The sequence below is a fragment of the Eschrichtius robustus genome, chromosome X (assembly GCF_028021215.1).
Source record: "Eschrichtius robustus isolate mEscRob2 chromosome X, mEscRob2.pri, whole genome shotgun sequence".
NCBI lineage: Eukaryota > Metazoa > Chordata > Mammalia > Artiodactyla > Eschrichtiidae > Eschrichtius > Eschrichtius robustus.
This window is the reverse complement of record NC_090845.1, coordinates 118,287,188-118,314,947: the sequence shown is the minus strand read 5'-3', so window position 1 is coordinate 118,314,947 and position 27,760 is coordinate 118,287,188. Positions and strand designations below refer to the sequence as shown.

General features: G+C 43.5%; 1 protein-coding gene and 1 pseudogene across 1 annotated transcript; both read right to left on the bottom strand.

Moving 5' to 3' along the window:
- Nucleotides 1-2,247: 2,247 nt before the first annotated feature.
- Nucleotides 2,248-2,777, bottom strand: ETDB (embryonic testis differentiation homolog B). The gene is made up of 2 exons (XM_068534172.1): nt 2,713-2,777; nt 2,248-2,519 (listed from the first exon to the last, which is right to left on the bottom strand). The coding sequence occupies exon 2, from the start codon at nt 2,466-2,468 to the stop codon at nt 2,289-2,291; it is 180 nt and encodes a 59-aa protein (XP_068390273.1). The 5' UTR covers nt 2,469-2,519; nt 2,713-2,777; the 3' UTR covers nt 2,248-2,288.
- Nucleotides 2,778-3,151: 374 nt separating this feature from the next.
- Nucleotides 3,152-4,767, bottom strand: LOC137756435 (dolichyl pyrophosphate Man9GlcNAc2 alpha-1,3-glucosyltransferase-like; annotated as a pseudogene).
- Nucleotides 4,768-27,760: the final 22,993 nt, after the last annotated feature.

The window sequence follows — 27,760 nt, the reverse complement described above, 5'->3', positions numbered from 1 at the left end:
TTTTTCTGACATTACTTTTGTCCAGTAACACTTTTAATAGCAGCTGAATTTGTATATGAGCCCAGGCCCTTGTAATCCACTGGTCTTGCCATCCCGCAGAAGCATCTGGCCTCATATGGTGCTGGAATAGTGTGCCGAGACTTCTATATAGGAGACAGAAGCCTGCAAGGCTGGAGGGCTGTCCGAGAGAAGGCAGATCAAGCTCTGGACCCACAAGCGACCTATGGTGCCATTCCCCCAGGCCAGGATGGGGAGACAGTGACTCCTCCCATTCTTATACCTAAAAAGACAATTACAGATTTTTTTTTTCCTGTGTTTCCCCTCAAAGCTAGGCTTGGAGGGTCTGAAGGTTAAAGTACTCAAGGCAAGAGCGCCTCTCCCATGGAACATTGTCATAGTTCTGTTAAATTGGAAACTGACATTAATCATTGTCTCCTGACCATTTTTAGGTCTTTGGGCAACAAAACTGATAGCTGACCACTAAGGTTATAGTTTAGGTTCCAGACAGGACTATGGCCAAATTGATCTCACCTTTCAGTGATAAGGTGACTGATAGCACTATGTTACCCTGTGCTGGGCAAAGCGTTTCTTCATCTGAGCAAACCAACAGTGGGTGCTAGCTGTGGAAAAAGCAGCGGATTGTTCTACTTATTCTGTTTGTCCGAGCAGGTAAATCCTACTCCCTTCTTTCCACTGCTCTATGCCCCAGGAGGCTGAAACCCATAGACCGCGTTACTGTGGTTTTCTTGCCCTCTGGCTGGCAGATAGCTTTGGCCAATGAGAGACAGCAGGCAGAAATTCAAGAGCTGAAGGAGACAGTACGTAATTCCGTGACACAGCGTGAGGCGCTCTCCAATCAGCCTGTAGTCCCCGAGCGTCACCTGCATCCAGATTCTCTGTTACAGCCTCCACAAACATCTCCTGAGAAAAATTCATTTAGGAGGATCCCAACCAAATCTCTCTTTCTGCCTCTGTCTCTGTCTGTTTCTGTCTGTCTGTCTGTCTCTTTTTGCCAGCCACTCCCCTTTTGAATTTGGCATTTGTGATGCTTGAGACCTCATGCTCCCGGTACGTGAGGGATATTTTCCTCCTGTAAGTTCAGCACATCACCGAACCTCTGTGAGGAGGCCCTCTCTGGGCTTGAACCCACCCAGAATCTCACGTGAGTCCACGCCTCCCCCCTGTGCGGGTGCGGGGTCAGAGGTCACACGAGTGCATGTGATGCCTCCCTCAGCAGTCTGTCCTCCGCGGATGGTCAGGCCACCCCTGGGAGATGTGGAGTATGGGTACCAATCGCTCTGGGGAGTCAGCCAAGTCTGAGGCAGGCAAGATCAGCCAAACATCTCACTGGTCGGCAGGCTTTTTCCCGCACCCACACTGCTCCGGCCGCGCAGCTCTCCCTGTCCTCCCTCCAGCTTAGCTCCCACTGAGTGCCCGATTTCCCACGTACTTCCGTTTCCGATGTCTCCCAGTGAGCATCTGGCTCTCCCGGCACATCCCTTTGGGAAGCTCTCTTTGTGGGCGCCCTCGCAGTTGACCTAGGAGCTGGCCTCATTTCAGTCCAGTGGATTTTCTCCCCCCAGCTGTGGCCTGAACAGGTATGCTTCACATGGCACAAATAAAGGGAACTGGGGATTCCACTTCTTTGGTTACAATAACAAGAACAAGTACCTTTAGAAGGCCTTGAAGGTACGATGTTCCCATTTCTAAATGCCTTGTGTTCTGATGTTTTCATATTAAATAGAACCAACAAAGACTCTTTGATGCTGTAGAATATCTAACTGATATTCTCATGAGCATCAAAATTTTAAAAAGAGTATCCTAAATGCCCCCCCACCCCGACTCATGACCTGTTCTTAATGTCTTCTCACCAGGATAAGCAACCAGGTTTTAGAGGGGAACACAGTGGATGTCTTTCCAAAACACCTAGGGGACAGGAGGCTTGGGTCCTTGAGTGACTTAGAACTACATTAACTATTCCCTTGCTTTTTTGTTTGGATTCAAGGTGAAAGAAATCTGACATGCAGTGTGATCTCACCATCTCTGCTGTGTCTGAGAGCCCCTGCATAGACTGTTAGGATGAATAGAATCCCCTCTCCAGTGTAACCCAGGAAAACTACTGGTATAAAAAAATATCAATCCAAGAGGAGTGAAAATGCAGCTTTTATTTTAACAGCTGAAACAAGGGAGGAGTTTGTTATTCTACATTTTGTTGTCTTTTTTTTTTTCTAAAATTACAAGCAGGCATAAGTAGGTAGCTTTTTTGACTTTTTGGCCCTGGGTGTGACTTAAGTCAGCATCCACAGCCACTTGGACAAATCCACATCACTTCTGTGCCTCCCCAGTTGCCTACAAAGTAAAAAGATCAGCACACTTTTGGGAACCTCCTTGGATCTGAGGCATTTTTCTTTCTTCTTGATGGTCAATGTAGGCGTGTCGGAACTGACTTCAGAGGTTCCTTTATCCATGACTGGTTGACGCCACAAACGGCTTCAGGAAGAGAGCACAACCGAGACGGCCTGAAAAAGATGATGAAACCCACTTAATCCAGTGGACCCTGGGGCCTCTTGCTCTAACAATCTCCCTGCCACACTCACACATCACTTCTCTATAAGCAAACGACAGTCCCATACCCTTCCCCCTTTTCTCTAGTAGGGTTGGGGTTCATCAGGTGGAGTAATATGGTGATGGTACAAAACAATATTACATTACCTTGGTATATATGGATACCTTGCCTCCCAGACCACTCAGGTTTCTCTGGAAGGAGCGTCCTGAAGAGACGGCAAGAAGTGAGAGGGAGAATTCTCTCTCTCCCTGTCTTATTCTGAGTGCCAGGGCCTGATTGGTCAGACCCAAGAGGAGTCATTTAGTTGCGTTCATGTATGTCAGCATTCTTGGAAATAGAACACAGATTAATCTCTCTGCTTTGTAAAACTACAATATGTCTTGGCCACTCAATAGTTAGAAAATAAAAGCCTCCATGGGCTTTGGTCTCCATATATATTTATTTTGTGTAGACAACAATGACTTTTCACCATTTCCTTTCCAATAATTCCATGATTCTCAAAATGATAATTTCATTCGTTCATAGTAAAAAGTTCACCAAACCTTTTAGTACTGTTAACATTTTCACATCTGTTTGGGGATATAGCTAGTTGATTTTCTTCTGATTTCTTCCATTTTTGGAATCCCACATGACTGTAATGTTAAAGTATACCAAGAACAACAGGAAGTTCAATCAGGAGACAAACACACCAATACAGAAAAGAAGTCCGGTAATGTCTGAGGAGGATCCAGTGTGACAGTCATCAGTGTCACAAGGACCATAGTGATTGTTGAGATAAGAAACAAACGTTGCGTAATTCTGGGAAGAAATGTAAAACATGGAAGATATTTCCTAACAGAAATGGAAAAGGACTTCAACTGCAGTTCTTCTTCAGAAGTCTTTTCAAATATTGAAAAGGAAGTTGCACAAGCTATAAAAAATGCCATTATTGTCACAACTGTGGGCATCAGGAGTTCATCCTTCAATAGAAGAGGTAGCTTTCTAAATGTTGACACAAGTAAAAACCAAGCAGACATGAAAGGAAGCTCACTTAACACCAGGCAGACTGGTAATGATACCGAGAGAATGGACTTTCCACGTACTTGAAAAGAAAATGAAAAGAATGATAGTGCACAGCCAACTAGAGTGAATTTGAATCCTTTGGGAGAGGGCTGAAGTGTTCATTTTACATACAGGAAGCAGGCTGAAAAATGTAAAACGAAAGCTGATTACTATGTGGATGTGATGTGGCAGAATATCCTTAATGTTCAGAAAGACACTGAAGCCGCACCAGATCTTGGCTCCTTTATCCTCAAGTAATCCACGATCACCTGGAAAGAGTCTTCTCAGAACTTGCAGGGTTTGTTCCCTTTCTGTAAAGGATGACAGCCAGCAGAGAATGAAGGAAGCCACAACAGTACAAGCTAGCTTAATTAACAAACCAAATCCCTTTCCTTTGAGGCCTTTTTAAAAAACACTTTCCAGGTTAAAAAAAAAATAGGTAAGGGGTGGTAAATTTTCAACTGTTTATAATTTATAGCTAAGCAAAATAACAGTGACCCTAGCACATTCCAGTCACAAGATACTCCAAGAATACCACACAAAGCAAAGCCAAGACTCACAGAATTATACTGAAAGTGTCCATAGTTGATTAGAATGAGGCCTGGGCACAGCGATATGCATAATGCATTAGCAATCTTTTTCTTACTTGAGATTTCTTTTAAACAACAACAGTACAAAACCACTTCAGGTACGTCAATCAGCCAATCAGCAATTAACACAGTTGTACGCATCAAGAGTTTATCTCCTATCCACGTGATATATAGAGAGCAATCTAGTCTGGATTTATAAACTCTGCCGTATATGCATCTAAAAGACAACAATAAGCTTAAGAGGTGAATAATCAAATCCCCAATACTGTACATTTTTATCACTGCTGTTAAAATTCCCTTGTTTGGTAAATTATAAGTCATTTCTTTCCAGTGTCTCTCTGATTCATAAACACCAAACATAGGAGGTTTTCCAGTGCTAGATGACCGGTTTATTATAAAAGGATAGAGCGCAGGAACAGCCAGATGGAAGAGATGCATAATGCCAGGTATGAGGAAAGGACACAGAGCTTCCACGTCCTCGCCAGGTGCACCACTCTCCCTGCATCTCCACGTGCCCACCAACCTGGAAGCTTCAAAATTATTGGGTTTTGGCTCCTGCTTGTTCTCCATAAGACTTCCACAGACATGAGAATGGCAAAGCCCAAATTCAGGATAGTGTTTACATGAGGGACAAATGTAGTCACTGTGTTTGAAGTTTTATTTCCTTAGCTGGGAGGTGAATATACAGACATTCCTTATACTGTTTCCCATACATTCCATACATTTTCATATTCCTGATATACTTCATCAACAGAGAAAAAGAACAAGGGAGATAATGAGGCAAGCAGTAACGCCCAAGAGGAAAATAATGGTATAGAGTATATCTTTCAAATATTGGTGGAAAATAACTTGGAGACTAGAATTCTACTTCCAGCCAAACAATCGAGTGTCAGGGTGAGTTAAATGCATTTTTAATACATGAGGTGTCTGTGTGTGCGTTTCCAGGAAGCAGACCCTGAGACAGACCCGTAAATATAAATAGCTTACTTGAGAGGGAATCCCAGGGAGCCGTGGTATGGGCGTGGGGAAATGGGCCTTAGAAGGAAGGCAGCCAATTAAGGGGGATGATCTAGGAGGTGAGAACTGTGGGTAACTGGAGCTTATTCAGAGAGGGGGGACTATGGGAGACTGTGTAGAATGCACCTCAAATCCATCTCAAGTATGGGACAAGGAAGCTGGCGTATGTAGCCACCAAAACCCCAACTATTATTTAATAAAGCTACTTCCAGGGGTAATAAATCTCTCGCACTTCTGGCTGGCTTTGGGTCATGTCCAGCATGCGCCAAGGGTGAGGAAAAAAACCCTAACGCGGAGAGTCATGGGTGATTGTAGAAAGCAGTCTAGTGGGTGTAGAGGTGAGACCTGGCTTTGAGGAGCCAGAATCAAAATACATAAGCCAAGGTCAGAATCTTTTTGACATTGTATGCAATACTCTACCCACTGTTTGTGTGAAATTTTCAATAAACTGGAATTACATTTCCTCTCTCAGGCTGATCATGTATTAAACATCGTACCAATTAGCATTTTTAGTTGAAAATTGGTTTCAGGAGCCCCAGTCCCAGAGAATTGTGAGATGACTTTTCAGCTGCCTAAGAAATGTTTGCATTGCAGACCTTAAAATCTTCTAGAGAAAAAGAGAGCAAGACCTCTGTGGTCTGTTCTGACTGAAGATGTGCCCACTGGGTGGGTGGGAACGGGTCTTTCCCCGGGATTTTATGAAAACCTTGGGCTGCAGGTGTCAGCAGCTCAGTTCATGTCATCCAGTCTAAAGGGCCCCAAGCTGCAACGTGTCACATCCTGCCTGAGGGGTTCCTCAGCATGCAGTGGTCAAAGAAGTTCCCCTGGTCTTCCATAGCACCTGGAACTTTTTAATATCCCTATTATTAAGCTCTGTGTTAAGGAATGAGTCGCCCATTAGGGTGTGAGCTACTCCCACCCAGCTATGCTCACCCTCGGCCCAACCAGTATACTGTTCCCATAGTGTTGTTATTGAAAGTGGGGTCCGACTGCTCGCTGCTCTGAAGCCAATAAAGAGGCAAGGCTGGTGGAAAGGAAAGTTTGCTTTACTTCGGAGGCTGGCAGCCAAGGCGGGTGGCAGGGGAGAACTCCTGTCCAAAGGCCAACTCGACTCCCCGCCACTGACAGTCAGTGGGCAAGAGTTTCAGGGGTGTATAGGTGGAGGGAGGGGGCTACATGCAGAAGCAGCACAGTCAGCTCTGACCGTCATCTTGAAATTGGTCATATGGTGGTCTGATCAGTGACATCTTGATTGTTTCAAGAACAGTTAGTCTTCAGTTCCAGGGTCGGTTTGTTCCCATTTCTTTGAGGCCAGTTCTCGAAATTGTGGCAGCTTCTGTCATGGCTACAGCCTGGTCATCATGTAGTTAACTTCTTCCACCTGGTGTGGGTTTCAGTATCTATAAGACAGCTCACAGGATACGGCTCAGAATGTTATCTATAGCCCTTAAGGAGGAACTAACTTTGCTTAATGACGAAGTTATTATTATTTTGTCCTGTTTGACTGTTTTCCTTTGCGTCTAAATTTTCTCACTTCTCTGATTAAACTTATTCTTTGACTAAAGCTTTTCTACAGATAAAAGGCAGGTGGCAGACATGGGGGGCAGTGGGGAGGGAAGGACCATAGGGTCCTGCTCTGTTTCAGTGTGTATTCCTCTCTTCAGAGATTCTCAGAAATGCTGTTCTGGGTAGTGAGCAGCTTGTAAGGGACTGAGGAGTTAGAGGAGCAGAAGTTCAGTGACATTTGGGGTATTATTACCAACTAGACTCCATTTCAGCCTAGCATAGCCACAGGTGGCAACGGATGGCCTTCCCAAGCATGTGATGGAAATCCAGTAATAAATCTTTGTCACAATTCAGATGTGGCTTGGATGCCTGGGTCCACTGGCTGTCCAGCCAAGTGTGCGGTGTCTTCCCTCAGCTGTTGGAGGTTCTCTGAGCTATCACCATCCACAGACCAGGGAGAACTTGGGGCTGGTTCAACCTCCCACCCTAACACCCCCAGAGGGACTCAGTGGCAATAAGAGGTGCCTGCTCTGGATGGAGGGGGCCTAGGTTTGAGGAAAGAGACATAACGGGAAGGGAGGTGTTACCTCAACAGAAAGGTAGGACCTACAGGGCAAAAACCAAGAGAAAACTTTGGGAGTCTTGGAGGACTTTTCACATCTGCTTTCCATTTGGGATTAGCAAGTGTAAACAAACAAACCAACACACACTCATAAACAAACAGGCAAGTTGGATGTTTGCTCCTGACTGTAAGCTGAGGCAATACTACAGTTCACTTTAAATGTTTTTTCACGTGTAGGGAATATTACCCTGGTTGCTTGATGTCCAATGTCACAGAACTAGTGTCTCACATACTTTGAATTTTTTTTACTTGTGAATAATTCTGTATTAGCCAGGCCCACAAGAGATATTTTGCACTTGAAGGTCATGGGATCACCAAGCACTGTTGCAACTCAAGCAGGTGGAGACAAATTTGCTGTCACGTTGTTGGTATGGGCAGCACCTAAGTCCACACCTCCTCTATCTCCTCACACAGGGAAAATTAACATCTTTAAGATGTTGTGCCATCCTATTTCAGACCTGGGTATGCATTTGTGTTTGCCTGAGTATTCCTTTATATCCCCTCGTTAGCATTTCAAAATGTTCTTTAAGTGAATTTTACGATTTTTCAAGTATATTCCTAGACACTATTTTCTTTTAGTTGCTTTTCTGAATTGAGTCATTAGGAGTATTGTCTATTTTAACTGATTACTTTCTGAATTATATGAAAACCTGTAAAGAATATATATTAATTTTGTACTCAGCCACACAAATGAATTCAGATATAACCTGTAATGGTTACTTTTCCCTCCTTCAACTGGTTAATGTCTTAGTTATTTCTTTCCCTTATTCTCACGTATGGAAATGTATAACGCCGTATTTGGAAAGCATCCAACACCTCTTTTGTCTTTCGTTTTCTATACTGATAATCTTCTTTTGGTCTCTTAATATACCAAATTAAGAGATTTCTTATCATTTAACCCTCTTTACATTAACTGGTCATGGTGCATTATTCTCTGACTATGCTGCTCTGAATTATGTTGACCAATATCTGGGCCTTTCCTATTATGATGCAAGGCAACCACACCTACAACCAGCGGTGCGATACATCTCCAACTGAGAGGTGCAAAGATAAGTAGGAAAACGCGTTCACAGAACTGCACCCAAGTAGTGTCCGGGTCCCAGCGTCGGCAAAGGATACGCTAGGGCTGAGGGGCGGAAGGGGTGAAAGGGAGGACTCCTCAATTCCAAGAAGAGGAACTCTGTTCTCCACGTGCTGAGACTCAGCCCTAGTCCTGTAGAGCGGGAAGTCCTGGGCCCCTCCCCTCGTCTCCACCCCTGGCCTGCGGCCCACCTTGGGAAACCTAGGCCCCGCCCCTTCGACTACGCCCCCCCCCGCCCCTACAAGCGACCATTGGCCACGCCCTTTTCCCCTTTGCGGGGCGGGGCCCTGGTCCTCTCCGAACAGCGTGCCCGCCCCCCTGTGTTGCGCCTGCGCACTGCGGACCACCGCCTCGTGGGCGGAGCCTACACCACTCAAGATTCCCGCATCCCGCCTCAGGAAACTTCGGCCCCGCCCCTCAGATTCTGACCCTCCGGGAGCGAGCGTTAGCCCCGACTCTTTCCCCTACTCCCGCCCCGCCCAACTCGGCCCCAGCTTCCCGCCTGCGCACTAGCAACCACCAGGCTCTGAGGGCAGAGCCGCGCAGAGCCAGGTACCGCCCATGGCCACGCCCACCCCGGGCTCGGATCCACCTCCGCACACACGCACTTCCCGCCACGCCTCCTCGCAGACCACTGCTGAGCCCTGGGGAGACCAGCGAAGCGAGCAAGGCGCGATGGACGGCCGAGTGCAGCTGATCAAGGCCCTCCTGGCCCTGCCCATTCGGCCCCAGACGCGTCGGTGGAGAAACCCGATCCCCTTCCCCGAGACGTTTGACGGCGACACCGACCGGCTCCCGGAGTTTATCGTGCAGACGGGCGCCTACATGCTAGTGGACGAGACCCTGTTCACCAACGATGCCCTGAAGGTGACGTTCCTCATCACCCGCCTGACCGGGCCCGCCCTGCAGTGGGTGATCCCCTACATCAGGAAGCAGAGCCCCCTCCTCAACGATTACCGGGGCTTCCTGGCCGAGATGAAGCGGGTCTTTGGCTGGGTGGAGGACGAGGACTTCTAGGCCGGGAGCCCCTCGGGCCTGGGGGCGGGTGCTCGGGGGAGGGTCCGCCGCGCCAGTCGCCGCCGCCCAGATCGCCACAGGCGGCGTCCTCCCGCCGCGCCTCCCCCGTCCCTCACCTTCGGGTCGCCGCGATCTCCCCCGCGCTCGTGTCCCCTCCCGCGTAGTGCTTGCCTTTGTTCCAGGAATAGCGCTCCAGGTTCCCGCTGCTGCCGCCGCCGGGCCTGGCTCTGGAGCGGCCGCCGCCCTCTCCCTCTCGGGCCAGCCCGGCCCCTCCCCTGCACACTTGGACTCGGTCGTGCGCTCCAGCTGCAAGCCGGGCTCCTGTTACACACCGGACAGACCACCCTCAGCCCGGCCGCTGCCAACCGCCCGCCCTCTGCCAGACTCCCAGGCCCGCATGCAGGTGCCCAGAGACCTGCGCTGCCGCTGCCGCCGCCACCGCCACCGCCACCGCCACCGCCACCCACCGCATCCCGCCGACAGCCTGCAGCCTTCAGCGGTCTGGACTCGCCCGGGAGGTGTCTGAGCTGGCCACAGCCTCTGGACAATGCTTCCAACAGCTCGCCACCGCCCTGGAGGGGCCGGCCAGCCTTTCACCTTCGGCGGGACCCAGTCCCTCCCTCCTCCCAGAGACATCTTCCGCTCCTGCCAGGTGGCCGCCAGGTCCCAGGGGTGCCTGGCAGCCAAGTCGAGTCACTCATTGTCTCCTGTGGACCTGTTCGTTTCGCCCAGCATCCAGTTCTCTTCTGAATGTGCAGCTGTCTCCCTGATGTGTGCCTTTTGTTCCACACAGTAACCCCTGCACTCTGCCCAGCTCTTCTACACTACCTGGACAAACGTCTTTTCCTTATTTTCAATAAATGTCAGACGCTGTTCAAAAAGAGGTTGAGCCTCAATGAATATGGCACCTCTCCCTCCCTGGTCCAGTAAGTGGGGTCCATGACTTGCTCAGAAGGTATGTCCCCTGCCATGCTGTGGCTGATGTTGAGTCTCGCTTTATCCAACAGAAAAGATCGCCCTGTGGTGGTCCTGCTGATGGAGACCCCACTGGTGATCATTCAGTCCCGGACGCTGACTCTTCCAAACCAGTCAGTTCCGTGCCCCTTCGGAAATGGATCTCGATCTGATTTTGGCCAAGGCGATGTTAAGGAGAAATTAGCTAGGAGGCTTTGGGGAAAGAGTTCCTTGCTTCCAAACAGCCACTTGAAAGCACAATACCTAATTTCTACAAATCATGAATCCTGCACATTTGTTGGTGAACACCTGTCAAAGTTTTATTTAATCCATTATTCTGAGAACCAGCACAATGACAGGTGGTTCAGAAAAAACATGTACATTTATGCAGCCTTGATTGTTAAGTGGAGGAGAAGGGAGTGCAGAACTGCTCTTGTTAATCTAGGTAGAAAGCAGGTTGAGAGCCTGCAGGACAATAAAATGATAACTTTCTTCAATGGGCAGAAAAGCAAAAACTGTTGCTCCTCACCGTTTCTCTTCATGCCAACCTGTTAAATCATGAGTGCTGAAAAAAGCCTCTGCTACTTCATCTATGGCTGGGAAAGTTAAATATCCTGATAGTCAGATGATCCTCAGATGGGCTTATAGGGCAGTACTCTGGTGTGATGTTAAAAGGCCATGGAATCAACCCTGCCTCATTTTTAATTGGGGTTATTTTTCCAGAATACATGAAAGAGGTGGGAAAATGCTGAGCTTAGTTCACGCATGGGTTTGCTTAATATGTGGTAGAAAGCAAAAATGGACCATGACTGCAGGACAAAGAGGGCTGAAGCTCACAGGCCAGTCCTTCGACTTCTCTGCCTTCTGCCTCTAGATCCTTTGGCTTTTGACTTTATGCTAAATTGGTGTTTAATCATCCTTAGCCTTTCATGGTCTTTCTGCAGTTCATCAATAGCCTTGTGTAACAATCATCTGTTTTCACAATCTTTATAATTACTACTTACTCAGGACCACTCAAACTCTGGAGGTATTTCACCTTCCATGAAATTTCCTTCCAGTGGTGTCCAATCTCAATTTACCACTAGTGAAAGTTTTGACAATTGCACCACGACCACATCACAGGGCTTATCAGTATGTCACTTACCACCAGTGATGTAGTCCCCATTTCTAGCCAGCTGGCAGGTTATTGTGCTCCAAAATCCTATTTCATAATCTGCATCTTAGGACTACTTCTAGAACCAAATATTATACTTGTAAGCTCCCCCAGAAACAGATGTCATAAACACTTGTAAGAGAGTGAGGGAAGCAGGGTTGAGTAAAGGGAGAATTTGAAGAGCTATGCAGTTGCAAAAGAGGCCTCAGCTGATCCTACAGGGATATCTAAAGCTAGGATGGCCATTCAGAAAAATTATGAACACCCATTTCTGATAAAAACTCTCCAGAAAGTGGGCATAGAGGGAACCTACCTCAACATAATAAAGGCCATATATGACAAACCCACAGCAAACATCATTCTCAATGGTGAAAAACTGAAAGCATTTCCTCTAAGATCAGGAACGAGACAAGGATGTCCACTCTCACCACTATTATTCAACATAGTTCTGGAAGTCCTAGCCACGGCAATCAGAGAAGAAAAAGAAATAAAAGGAATACAAATTGGAAAAGAAGAAGTAAAACTGTCACTGTTTCCAGATGACATGATACTATACATAGAGAATCCTAAAACTGCCACCAGAAAACTGCTAGAGCTAATTAATGACTATGGTAAAGTTGCAGGATACAAAATTAATGCACAGAAATCTCTTGCATTCCTATACACTAATGATGAAAAATCTGAAAGAGAAATTATGGAAACACTCCCATTTACCATTGCAACAAAAAGAATAAAATACCTAGGAATAAACCTACCTAGGGAGACAAAAGACCTGTATGCAGAAAACTATAAGACACTGATGAAAGAAATTGAAGATGATACCAACAGATGGAGAGATATACCATGTTCTTGGATTGGAAGAATCAACATTGTGAAAATGAGTATACTACCCAAAGCAATCTACAGATTCAATGCAATCCCTATCAAATTACCAATGGCATTTTTTACGGAGCTAGAACAAATCATCTTAAAATTTGTATGGAGACACAAAAGACCCCAAATAGCCAAAGCAGTCTTGAGGCAAAAAAATGGAGCTGGAGGAATCAGACTCCCTGACTTCAGACTATACTACAAAGCTACAGTAATCAAGACAATATGGTACTGGCACAAAAACAGAAACATAGATCAATGGAACAAGATAGAAAGCCCAGAGATTAACCCACGCACCTGTGGTCAACTAATCTATGACAAAGGAGGCAAAGATATACAATGGAGAAAAGACAGTCTCTTCAATAAGTGGTGCTGGGAAAACTGGACAGCTACATGTAAAAGAATGAAATTAGAATACTCCCTAACACCATACACAGAAATAAACTCAAAATGGATTAGAGACCTAAATATAAGACTGGACACTATAAAACTCTTAGAGGAAAACATAGGAAGAACACTCTTTGACATAAATCACAGCAAGATCTTTTTTGATCCACCTCCTAGAGTAATGGAAATAAAACCAAAAATAAACAAGTGGGACCTAATGAAACTTCAAAGCTTTTGCACAGCAAAGGAAACCATAAACAAGACGAAAAGACAACCCTCAGAATGGGAGAAAATATTTGCAAATGAATCAACGGACAAAGGATTAATCTCCAAAATATATAAACAGCTCATTCAGCTCAATATTAAAGAAACAAACACCCCAATCCAAAAATGGGCAGAAGACCTAAATAGACATTTCTCCAAAGAAGACATACAGACGGCCACGAAGCACATGAAAAGATGCTCAACATCACTAATTATTAGAGAAATGCAAATCAAAACTACAATGAGGTATCACCTCACTCCTGTTAGAATGGGCATCATCAGAAAATCTACAAACAACAAATGCTGGAGAGGGTGTGGAGAAAAGGGAACCCTCTTGCACTGTTGGTGGGAATGTAAATTGATACAGCCACTATGGAGAACAGTATGGAGGTTCCTTAAAAAACTAAAAATAGAATTACCATATGACCCAGCAATCCCACTACTGGGCATATACCCAGAGAAAACCGTAATTCAAAAAGACACATGCACCCGAATGTTCATTGCGGCACTATTTACAATAGCCAGGTCATGGAAGCAACCTAAATGCCCATCAACAGACGAATGGATAAAGAAGTTGTGGTACATATATACAATGGAATATTACTCAGCCATAAAAAGGAACAAAATTGAGTCATTTGTTGAGACGTGGATGGATCTAGAGACTGTCATACAGAGTGAAGTAAGTCAGAAAGAGAAAAACAAATATCGTATATTAATGCATGTATGTGGAACCTAGAAAAATGGTACAGATGAGCCAGTTTGCAGGGCAGAAGTTGAGACACAGATGTAGAGAATGGACATATGGACACCAAGGGGGGAAAACTGCGGTGGGGTGGGGATGGTGGTGTGCTGAATTGGGCGATTGGGATTGACATGTATACACTGATGTGTATAAAATTGATGCCTAATAAGAACCTGCAGTATAAAAAAACAAACAAAACAACTAATACTAAACTTTCATTGGGTTATTTGCATGGAAATATGTTAATATAAATGTTTCAGACATTACATGAAATTTCTAAAAATCTTGTATTTGTATGGAAATATGTATGGAAATATGTTAATATAAATGTTTCAGACATTACATGAAATTTCTAAAAATCTTATATGTTCTGGTATAATGTTATAAGTAATAATCCTAGTTATTACTGTAAAATGTATATCTCAGAAATAACTAATTTTCTTGTCAACTGCATTATTATGAACTTCCATCAAATCTTTAACTGTGGTCATTTTTAAGTCTTTTGTCATTTACAGACAGTTCTGGGTGTACTCTGATGATTTTGAAAATATGTTCCTATAAAAGGGTTTCATCTTCAGGAAATTCATGGAAAAGACTCTGACAAGTACAGGTTTCTGGTAACTGACTGTACTGCTGAACTGAATGAATAAGCATTTTCAGAACTCTAATGAAAAACTGATGAACTCATAAAAGTGCTAACAAAAGATCAAGATGAAAAAAAAAATTAATTACATAGAACTGAGTGAACTGATGAGGATGAGTATAATTTTTGTGACTTTCTGTCTGAATTAAAAAAAAAAATCCCACACGGACTCAGAGGCAAAGAATATACAAATCAATTTTCACTGCAAAGTAAAGGAGCTGTTGCAGTGGAGGATTACTGGACTGAATGTCAATATTATGACATAGTATGAGTGTGTTTCATGTTTGGTAATTGCAATCATTGTTGCTTTTGTTGTGGTCATCCATGTACAATGCTTGGAGTCAGTCTATTTATCTCTTGTAAAAATAAAATACAGTGTGTGTGTGTGAAAAAATAATAATAAATAAATAAATAAACTACAGCACATTTAAAAAAAAAAAAAAAAGAAAGAAAAATTATGAATGGAGGAGATGAGGCCAGGCCTTTGTGCCTCCACACTGAGTAGTCATTGGATGTGGTCTTACCTGGAGGAAGTAGTGTACCGCTGGGCAGGGCAGCTCCCTCCAACCCATAGCAATTCCTAGAGGGTGATTCAGCTGTGACTCTCAGCAGCCTATACTCCTAAAAGCTGGGGGAATGAGTGCCTCAATCCTAAAGGTGGGATCTGGGCAGTGCATTACACCATCCACTTCACTCATCAAGGGGGGAATAGAATCAACACAATGGAACATAATTCAGCACTTAAAAGGAATAAGATAAATTTATGCCAGCTGATCTGGAGAGATTGTTGCAAGGTTTTGAAATATAATATGCAGAAAACTGCATAATGTGCCCCTTTTTTTTGTTAAATAGACATTAACCCCAAAAAGCTTACATATGAATACACACACACACACACACACACACACACACAAGATTAGCTAGGTATGAAGAAAATATAGAAATATACAAACTAGGTTGTTAGTATGGGTCACAAGAGGTGGGAAAGTGTTGATGCCATAGATGGAGTAGGGACTTTTGCGGGGTCCCCCACAAAAAAAGGAAGAAAAAAAGCGGCACTAAAATGGGGGGCTTAATGTGTGTCCCTGAAAACTGGAAAATCTATAGAAATTTGTGAGAATGATATAGTCTTAATCAGCGTTCCGACAAGAAACAGATGCTACACACAAATGCAGTAATGAGGGAGAATTAAATGAAGAGACTGTGTAGAAGGGTTTCGGTGTGGTGAAAAGAAATTGTAACACATTGCATAACTGTTGTGCAAATATTCACCCCTCACTCCCCCACCCACCCCCCGCCACCTTTGGGATGGAGTGTACACACCTGTTCCTCTGAATCTAGGCTTGGTCCTACATTTGCTTTTATCAGTGAGATATGAGCAGACATGAAGTACCTAGAGGGTTTCAACATGCTTGTGCGGTTTTGCTAGTCTTCTTGCACTCCTGTGATTGCCTTGAGAAGAGCTTGCCCCAGGTAGCTGCTGATCCTACTGTTTGGGCTACACAGTAATTCACGTGGAGCAGATCTGAATGCAATTTGCATCCCAGAGCCAAGCCCATCCTAACTGCATCCTGAAGCAGAATAGCCCCAAACAGTCCATAGCACATGAGCAAGAAGAACAGGTGACTGTCATAAGTTTCGGGGAGATTTCTTATACAGCATTATTGTAGCAATAGCTGACTAAGACTGACACCAACAAGGGATTTTGAAATACCCTGAGGCTATCAATAGTGAGGAACCATTATCTCCCCCCAAACATGAAGGGCAGGGAATGGTTACTGGAACACAGTGGCTATAGAAGAGAATCCCTGGGTAGAATTTGTGGCCTTTGGTCGAGGAACTCAGCCACAGCCACCTTTCAATCTGGTTGAGATGGAGCCTTCCCATTGGCCAAACTCAACCAGAATCCAGAAGGCAAGGGAGCCATTTATGCAGTCCATAAAGGTCAGCCTCCTGGGCACACAGTAGGGTGGAGGAGAGTCGTTATAGAAGGACAGATGGAAGATACCCAGGAGATATGTGAACAATTCATTCCAAGTGAGGAACATGGAAAGAGATGCACAATCACATTAGTAATCAGAGAGATTTTAAATAGAACAAAAATGGGATTCTATTTCAAAACTATTATACTGGTAATAGTAAAAAATAATGACATTATCAAATGTTGAAGGGATATGGGGAAATGAGAATTCTCATATACTGCTTTTGACAGTGTACAACAAAGTTGGAGATGAAAGTAGCAATGACCTATAAAATTTGACATACATACCCTACAAACAAGCAATTCCAATAAGGATGTTGACCACAGCTTTTTTAAAAGAATGTGCGTACGATTAGGACCTCTGCTAAGCTGTATAACACCTTTGCCTACATTAATAAAAGGTGCCCCCTTGTGGTGAAAGCAGTCTCACGTGTGCACAGTCTGGCAAGCACTTCAGAAGTGAATAAACTATTGGACCGTATGCAGCAGCCCGTTTGCAGTCCCTGAAAATTGGAAACAACATAAGCATCATCAGTAGGAAAATGCATACACACACGTATATACATTTCCTTTTGTCCTCTTTTAAAAATGTAGATAGTCATTTTAAATTTCAGAAAAGTTTCAAGAATAGTTCAAGTAACTCCCATGTCTCTTTATCCCATTTGCTATTTCTCTCTTTCCTTATCTATGTATCTACCTGTAAAATATGTACAATGTGTATTTTCTGAATCATATGCATCCTTATGTACATATGTACATATACATGTATAACACTATGTATATATAATTTTTTCAGAATTATTTGACAGTAAGTTCATTAAAATTATAAAGTATATCTAGAAAAAAACTACAACTAAGATAATGTTTAACTATCAAATGCTTTCCTTCGAGGTCACAAACTAGAGAGAATTATCCACTCTCACCATTTTTGTTCACAATGTCTTGGAGGTCTTAGCCAGCATAACTAGGCAATAAAAGGAAATAAAGGGTATTAAGACTGTAAATGAAATAAAAGCCATTATTTGAAGATCTGACTGTGGACATAGAAAATCCCAACGAATCTACAAACAATTAGAAATAATAAAGTTAGTAATTTTGCTGAATACATGAATGATGTATAAAAATTAAAAACAGACAATAACAAGCATTGGTGAGAGTGTGGAGAAATGAGTCCTCATATATTGCTAGTAAAATGGTGCAGCTACTGTGGAAAACAGTCTGGCAGTTCCTCAGAAAGTTAAGCATAGAGTTACCATACAACCGAACAAGCAATTCCACTCCTAGGTATGTACTCAAGAGAACTGAAAATATACAGCCTCACAAAAACTTGTACATGAATATTTATAATAGCACTATTCATAATTGCTCAAAAGTGGAGACAACTCAAAAGTTCAGCAAGTGATGAATGAATAACCAAATAAGGTATATCCGTATAATGGAATATTATTCAACCATAAAAAGGAATGAAGGACTGATACATGCTACAACATGGATGAACCTAGAAAACATAGGGCTTAAGTGAAAGAAGCTAGCACAAAAGACCACATATTGTATGATTCTATTCATATGAAATGTTCAGAATAGGCAAATATATAGATGCAGAGAGTTAGTTGATTAGTGGTTGCTGCAGCTTGGGAGAGGGAATAATGGGGAGGCACAGGGATTCTATCTGGGGTGATGGAAATATTCTAAAGTTAGGTAGTGGTAATGGTTGTACAACTCTGTGAATACAGTAAAAACTACTCACTTGTATAGTAATTTAAAATAGTGATATTGGACTTCCCTGGCGGTGCAGTGGTTAAGAATCCACCTGCCAATGTAGGGGACAGGGGTTCAAGTCCTGGTCCGGGAAGATCCCACATGCCGCGGAGCAACTAAGCCTGTGCACCACAAATACTGAGCCTGTGCTCTAGAGCCCCTGAGCCACAACTACTGAGCCCGCGTGCCACAACTACTGAAGCCCGTGCACCTAGAGCCCGTGCTCCGCAACAAGAGAAGCCACAGCAGTGAGAGGCCAGTGCACCACAGTGAAGAGTAGCCCCTGCTCGCCACAACTAGAGAAAGCCCGCGCACAGCAACGAAGACCCAACGCAGCAAAAATAAAATATAAAATGAATAAATAAATCTTTAAATAAAATAAGTGATATTATAGTGTGTGGATTATATCTCAATAAAGCTGCTATAAAAACTTAACTGTATTCCTGTTTACTAACAATGAACTAGTGAGAACAATATTTCACAAAAATAATGCCATTTATGATAGTGTTATAAATTATCCAATGCCCGAGAATGAAATATTTGCAATACTTCAACACTGGAAAATCCAGAATATGACTGAGCTAAATTAAATTAAATACATGGAAGGCTATAAGATGTTAATGAATTGAAAGACTTAAAATTGTTACAATATATATTCTCCCCAAATTTATTTTTAGATTCAATGCAATTCCAATCAAAATCAAGCAGGCTTTAGAAGAAAATACAGGAGGATATCTTCATGATCTTGGGTTATTCTTAAACAGGATATAAAAATTATTAACCATAAGAAAAATTGATAAGTGACTCTAAAATTTATATGAAAAGGCAAAGAATCTAGAATAGCCAAGTCACTATTGAAGAAGAAGTACAAAGCTGAATGACTTACAGTATGGGACATCAAGGCATATTGTATAAAAAAAATAGAGCATGTGGTATTAGTGCAAGGATAGACAGATAAACAAATGGAATACAATAAACAATCCAGAAAGAAATTCACACGTATATGGTCACCTGATTTATGACAAAGACACCATCTCAGTTCAGTAGGGGAAAGAATGGTCTTTTAAATAAATGTTATTGGGTCAATTAGATATCCACAATGAAAAAAATGAACATTGGCCCCTACCTCCCAGCATGCATAAAAATTAATTCAGTATAGATTATAGACTTAAATTTGAAAGCTAAAACAATTAAAGTTTTAGAGGAAAATAAAGGAGAATATCTTTACGATGTTAGGTTTGGCAAAGATTTCTGAAACAGGACACAAAAAGGCATTAATTATAAGTCTGCCCGCCCTATAGGTAATATTTATTAAGACACCCAATCACACAATTTCCCCCACTTTCTGACAGCATCCAATCCAGAGCAAAGCTTCACTTCCTTACCCTCCCCAAATTACCCAACCAAAGCCCAAATATCTTACAAAGTCTTTTCTAACACCTGCTTACTGAGATGCCCCATCGTTCTCCAGGATTTGTGTTCTCCTTTGCTGCAATGAATAACAAACCCAATTTGTTCAATTACAGATGTGTTCCTCGTGGTCTTTGGCTGGAGGACATTAACATCAAGAATATATAAAGAACTGCCACCAGGCAATAAGAAGATAGATAAACCGGATTTTAAAAATGGGTGAAATTTTTGAATGGGCATTTTATAAAAGAGGATAGCAAAGTGGTCAGTAAACATATGAAGAAGTACTCAATATCATTAGTAATAATAGAGATGCAAAGTAAAAACACAATGAGATTTCACCACAGACCCATCAGCCTACACTTTGATAAATAAGAATGAAACTTGAAACACAACATAGATGAATCTCACAGACACACAGAGTACCTACGATATGATTTCATTTATAAGGAGTTCAAAAATGGGTAAAATTTATCCATGGTGACAGAGGTCAGAAGAGTCTTTACACTAATGCCTGAAAGGGAGCATGAAAGCACCCTTTTGAATGCTGGAAATATTCTATACATTGATCTGGGTGGTGGTTACACTGATGTATACATATGTAAATGTTCATCTAGACCTATGCTTAAGATTTTTATCCTTTACTGGATGTAATTTATATCTCATTTCTTAAATATAAGAAAAGAAAAAGAAAAGTAATGTATTTTTAGATTAAATAGTAGAGAAGCTGCAGAACATCAAATACAAAGAGAAGATCTTTAAAACAACCAAAGAAGAAACACAAAATTAGACTGACAGCTGATTTATTAACAGTAAAAAATGGAAGCTAAAAGACCATGGAATAATATTGTTTTCAACACTATGACTCAAATTTTTCACATTTTAATATTTCTAATATAAGGGTGTTTCTTACAATTAATCATAGCCTTATAAATTGTTGGCCAGGTGCAAAAAAAAAGGATAAGTATGTGGCTAAATCTAAAAAACAATAGGACAAATATTTAATTTAAAAAAACAAAAACAAAAATGAATGAAGCTAAAGTAATGACAGTATGAAGAGTATTTACCCTGGGAGGTGATTATTTGTAATTAAAAGGTTCTAAGTTCCTTGCATTCTTTAATTACTTTCTTCTACTAGTTAAGAAGTTATATTCTCTATTTCCATACTTTTAGTGGTTGCTCTGAAAAGTTAACATGCATATTTAACAATATAGAAAGTTAACCAATACAAGGAAATTAGAACAATATAATTGACAAAAACTTAGACTCTGACCATACCAAGTACTAGTGAGGAAATGGGAACACATACATTGAAGGTAAGAGCGTAAATTAAGAAATATTTTGGAAAACAACTGGCAGTGCCTTTAGATTAGGTTCCCTATAAGCTGACTTTGACCAAGGACTCATGTAAAAGTCATATATATCAAGAAGTGGTCCAAAAAATATACAGACAGGAGAGTGGGGAAGTGGACTTGGGGGGAAGGGAAGAGAGCCAAGCAATATTTTGTTATCAGCCAAAGTCTCATAGAGGATCACTTTGGCACAATCCAATAGGGGAACTCTGGAGGCAATGTAGGTCACAACTCAGAGTTCTCCTAATCAGGAGCAAAAGAGCTGAGGTATTTATACCTACATATCCATCAATCATTAGCTATGGCTTAAATTATGAGATACTGGCTCTTCATGCTTACAAACAAAGGGGGTTCTGGTAGCCTGTAGGCAGTCCTGTGAGAAAGAGCCACAGATTCTGGCTATTGTGAGCAAAAGCACAGGGGAGCTGAGGTGCATGAAAATGGTTGAGAGTTCTAGAGGGGTAAAAACAGAGCATTAACAGCATCTGCTTCAATGGGCATTAGTTTTAATACTCGTAGTACCATGAAAAATAAAATGACAGCTAGAGCCTGCCCCTCCAGCCCTTCTTACAGTTACTTGCACTAAGTGCTTAAATATACCTGCTTAAAATACCTGGAGTATATTCTTTTGTTTGCAGATACCTGTTTCTCTATCTGTGCCATTCCAAAGGAGTAGGCAGAAACATGGGCCTCATCTAAGACGATGATGAAATAAGGTCATGTGAATGAGGCACACCTAACATTTCTTGGTACATATTAGGAACTCAATACACATAAGTCTTCATCACTTTTTTTAATAAAGTTATTTATTTTATTTATTTCTTTTTGGCTGCACTGGGTCTTCATTGCTGTGCATGGGCTTCATCTAGTTGCAGCGAGCGGGGGCTACTCCTCGTTGCGGTGCACGGGCTGCTCATTGCGGTGGCTTCTCTTGTTGCAGAGCACGGGCTCTGGGCACGTGGGCTTCAGTAGTTGTGGCACGCGGGCTCAGTAGTTGTGGCTTGTGGGCTCTAGAGCGCAGGCTCAGTAGTTGTGGCGCACGGGCTTAGTTGCTCCGCGGCATGTGGGCTCTTCCCGGACCAGGGCTCAAACCCGCAGGCGGATCCTTAACCACTGTACTACCAGGGAAGTCCCCTTCATCACTTTTAATATTAGATATTCACATGTTTTATTTTAGGCAGAGTGGACAGGGCTGGCCCTGATGTTATGGCTGCCTTACACAGCAAGTTCTTTTCTCCTCATCTTTATGGCCTTGATTACATAAATTGTGTGGATATCGGTTCATCAAATAATGGACTTAAATGACCCCTGGTGGCCTGAGGTCCCAGGATTTCCCAGGAGTGTCCTACTCAACGCACGTAGCTATCTAGTGACCTGTTAAAACTGGACGTTCAGGCAGAATATCCATTCAACTCATTTGGGAGATAACTGGATGGCTGAGGAGAGAAGGACTCTAGATGCAGCCAAGGTGATAGTCCCATTCAAGTAATGATAGTACAGAAAAGAGCTGAGAATGGTGGGTATAGTCAAGATGTTACCCAACTTTGGCTTCCAAGATAGGCTGTCTCTGTGTGATTCCATGAAGGTAGAACAAACTGGAGTAGTGGAGCCCTTGGGAGGATTATAGACAATCCTCCAAGTTGAAAGTCAGTTTGAATGTTCATATCCTTTAACCCTATATTTTCTAAACGACCAGTCCAGAACCACTTTATTTTTTAAAATATTTATTTATTTATTTATTTATTTGGCTGTGCCAGGTCTTAGTTGCGGCACATGGGATCTTTAGCTGTGGCATGCGAACTCTTAGTTGCACCCTGCGGGATCTAGTTCCCTGACCAGGGATTGAACCTGGGCCACCTGCATTGGGAGCGTGGAGTCTTAGCCACTGGACCACCAGGGAAGTCCCCAGAACCACTTTAGACTAAATCCTCTGCTTAAGATTTCTTGGTGGATATAACTGTGGGTTCCACATTTGTGGGTAGTTACATCTGAAGTTTTGTTTGATGTTCGATCCTTTTATTTTCTCTCAACATCTCATGGCAGGTATTCTTTCTTTTTTATTCAATATTCTACTTGGCAACTTTGCTAACTCATTACTTAAACATACTTGTATTTCTTCTTTTGGGAAGATGGGAACCCCTCATTGTTGTAGACCTCCCTGGATTTTGAAAAGGTCTCAATTCAACTTCACCATTGTCTTCATCGCTAGAATGTCTTTTAACATCCAATATCTGAAATTTGATTATAGGCTTTCATATTACAAGTTAAATAGTGCTCCTTATAGAGACCTAAAAATGATAAAAATCCTAGCTGTATTATTTTCATACTTTCAGATGTCACCTATCTCCACCAACCTCATCACTTGGGGATGAGAGTGAGGTGTGAAAGTGGAAATAGAAGGGTTCCAAATGTCTTGATTATGGTAGGGTAGAAGAGAGGAGAGGCAGAAAGTATATATATTCTAAAAGCCTCATCTTTTTGGTGACAGAGGTGAAGCAGGACAAAAGAGAACATTTTATTGAGAGAAAGAGTATTTATCGTTGGCATATTGTATCTTGATTGAAAATTGAAAATTTAATAATGACAGGGGCAAAGAGACATTCCCTCACACTACTAGTGAGAATGTAACTTGAAAATCTTTCTGGGGTGAGATTTTGACAGGTTAAAATAGTTAGTGTTATACGGACTTTGATCTATACATTCATTTTAGGACTCTAGCCTAACGACCTTACAAAGAATGTGCTTGCTTCTAATGAATGTAAATATGCAGTCCTCCACTCAGCTTGCACAACAGGTACGGCTGCAGTCTTTGGCTCAAGGCCCAAATTCAGGCTTACTATATCCGTAGGTCCAACAAGGTTCTAAAGTTCTAAAAGTTCCCCCTCTGATCATGTGACAATATGCTCTTAGTTGCCATAAGACATAAAGAAACAGCAACAGCAGGGATAGGAAAATGGGATCAGCAGGGCACTTGAGGCATCTGATGGCGGGGCCTCTGCCATCAGAGGGCTAAAGAGGGCAGGCGAGGAGGGGATGGCGGTGCAACCCCTGAGGGAACCAAAAGGAGCAAAGTACTGGGAAGGTTAGGAGCTGCGGTCCAGGCCAGCGGCCGCTGAATCCAGCCAGACAGGCTTCTCTGGGCCATGACCTCCCTTATCATGATGTCAGGGATTTCCTCCATACACAAACATAAACACGAAGTCCAGGTACTTTCAGTCCGTAGTCTGTGACTAGCTGCTGCGGTGGAAAGGTAGACGGGGATCCTGATTGCCCTCACTATGTGTTAACTGGTAGACTGCTTTTATTCCTTCCTGTTCAGGCATGCCGTTTCCCCACGCCACTAAATACTCTGACATCATGATGGGCTTTCATTTTACTTTTTCATGTTATTTCACTGAGTGTGTGTTTTGACTGATCTTTGTCCTTTCCATACCCGGTCTCATTAGGTGTCCTACGTTTCACTGTAGACTCATTACTGCTCAGAACTGCTTGATATAAACTGAAGTAGTCACAGTACCTCCATGATGGAAGCCAAAGCGTTATGCCAACATCTGTAGACGCAAGCAGGGCGTCCCTGCAAAGGCTACTGGAGGAAGCTTTGGTGCACCCAGGATTCCTGGTACCTACTCTCTCATCCTGTGGCAGTCCTTTGGCTCCCTCAAAGTTTCTGGTAGACAGATCAGAGACATTCACAAAGGGTACATTTGGAATCCCCTTCCCTACTCCATCTCCACCCTAAGGCTGCCTTTGTGTATAGGGTACACATAGGCCACTGGCGTTAAGGGAAGAATAAGGTATTTCACCAGTACATTCTACAAGGATTTCCCTGAGACCTGAGTGTCCCCTGGGACACTAAACCACCCAAAGGTCACTTTGTTCCCATATTAAATATTTGTGGATTTCAGTGTCACAAAATTTGTGTGTTATCTTAATAATAAGTTTCAAGTTATTATTGGCCCCAAGTGCAAACAAAAAAAGGTTAATTGCAATTCTCTCTGGTCCCTCTTATAGTCATCTTCTCTTTTGTCAATCTTTATATTTCTCTCCCCTTCTGAGGTAAGGCTTCTTGGTTGAGTATTCAGGAGATTGCTAGAATGTGGTGAGGGAAACAAACTAAGAATGACGACTGCAAAGGGGGCGATTGTAAAGTTATGAGAAAAAAAACCTCCCTTCTCCCTTAAAAATGCCATTCCTTTGTATCAGTATGGGAACTTGCGAAGATGTTCATGATTAATTCTTACAAAATATTGCCTCTCCCCAAGACATTTGTATCACGAAAAAGGACTTGGGATGATACAAGTAGTGTAGACCAAGGAACAATCCTTAACAGAGCCATTTGGGCAGGAGGAAGAAGACTGCAGGGACATTTCTGTTGAGGGGGGTAGGGGGTTACCAACACTGTTCAAAGGACCTGAGGACACGGGGAGGGGGAAGGGTAAGCTGGGACAGAGTGGCATGGACATATATACACTACCAAATGTAAAATAGATAGCTAGTGGGAAGGAGCCCCATAGCACAGAGAGATCAGCTCGGTGCTTTGTGACCACCTAGAGGGGTGGGATAGGGAGGGTGGGAGGGAGGGAGACGCATAAGGGAGGAGATATGGGGATATATGTATACGTATAGCTGATTCACTTTGTTATAAAGCAGAAACTAACACACCATTGTAAAGCAATTATACTCCAATAAAGATGTTAAAAAAAAAAAGGATGCCCAGTCTTCACAGCCCATTCTACCTCCCTCGAGAGGCAGGTGGACAGATTGTAGGGAACATGCTGGATCCACTCCATAAAGTAAACTGCTTCCAAGCCGTTTTCAAACCACTTCAGCAGAATCTATGTTTAAAACCAAACAGTGAATATACTTAACACAATCGTCTTTCTTACCCACCCAGGAAGGCTGACTGCCAGGACCTTGAATTGGAACCTCATAATTAGCCTGCTTTCAATTATTTTAAGAACCTGTGAATCAAAAAACTCCATTTCATTAAGCAATTCAGAATTTGGATCTGACTTTAAGACTTTGCCCTGTTACATACCAAATGCAAGTTAATGATGTTTCCACTATTTCTGGTAATAAAAACATTCTGATACAAAATGAGGGTAATGTACCTCCAGCTCCACGCACAGCCCTACAAACCAGTGCACAAGTTTACCTGTCCACATGAAGAGAGTCAATGAAGTGAAAAACCACTGTAGTGATTGATTCTTCTTTGCCCTGTTCTGGAAAAATCACCCAAATTAGAAATGAGGCAGAGTCAACTGAGTGTCATCCTATAAGTCCATTTTTTTATCTGACTCTACTAGGAAACTTAACTTTTCCCAGACATAGATGAAGTAGCAGCACCGGTGATTTAACGGGTTAGCATGAAGAGAAACGGTGAGGAGCAATATTTTTTGCTTTTCTTCCCATTGAAGGAAGTTATCATTTTATTGTCCTGCAGGCTCTCAACCTGCTTTCTACCTAGATTAACAAGAGCAGTTCTGCACTCCCTTCTCCTCCACTTAACAATCAAGGCTGCATAAATGTAAATGCTTTTTCTGAACCACCTGTCATTGTGCTGGTTCTCAGAATAATGGATTAAATAACACTTTGACAGGTGTTCACCAACAAATGTGCAGGATTCATGATTTGTAGAAATTAGGTATTGTGCTTTCAAGCGGCTGTTTGGAAGCAAGGAACTCTTCCCCAAAGCCTCCTACCTAACTTCTCCTTAACATCGCCTTGGCCAAAATCAGATCGAGATCCATTTCCGAAGGGGCACGGAACTGACTGGTTTGGAAGAGTCAGCGTCCGGGACTGAATGATCACCAGTGGGGTCTCCATCAGCAGGACCACCACAGGGCGATCTTTTCTGTTGGATAAAGCGAGACTCAACATCAGCCACAGCATGGCAGGGGACATACCTTCTGAGCAAGTCATGGACCCCACTTACTGGACCAGGGAGGGAGAGGTGCCATATTCACTGAGACTCAATTTCTTTTTGAACAGCGTCTGACATTTATTGAAAATAAGGAAAAGACGTTTGTCCAGGTAGTGTAGAAGAGCTGGGCAGAGTGCAGGGGTTACTGTGTGGAACAAAAGGCACACATCAGGGAGACAGCTGCACATTCAGAAGAGAACTGGATGCTGGGCGAAACGAACAGGTCCACAGGAGACAATGAGTGACTCGACTTGGCTGCCAGGCACCCCTGGGACCTGGCGGCCACCTGGCAGGAGCGGAAGATGTCTCTGGGAGGAGGGAGGGACTGGGTCCCGCCGAAGGTGAAAGGCTGGCCGGCCCCTCCAGGGCGGTGGCGAGCTGTTGGAAGCATTGTCCAGAGGCTGTGGCCAGCTCAGACACCCCCCGGGCGAGTCCAGACCGCTGAAGGCTGCAGGCTGTCGGCGGGATGCGGTGGGTGGCGGTGGCGGTGGCGGTGGCGGTGGCGGTGGCGGCGGCAGCGGCAGCACAGGTCTCTGGGCACCTGCATGCGGGCCTGGGAGTCTGGCAGAGGGCGGGCGGTTGGCAGCGGCCGGGCTGAGGGTGGTCTGTCCGGTGTGTAACAGGAGCCCGGCTTGCAGCTGGAGCGCACGACCGAGTCCAAGTGTGCAGGGGAGGGGCCGGGCTGGCCCGAGAGGGAGAGGGCGGCGGCCGCTCCAGAGCCAGGCCCGGCGGCGGCAGCAGCGGGAACCTGGAGCGCTATTCCTGGAACAAAGGCAAGCACTACGCGGGAGGGGACACGAGCGCGGGGGAGATCGCGGCGACCCGAAGGTGAGGGACGGGGGAGGCGCGGCGGGAGGACGCCGCCTGTGGCGATCTGGGCGGC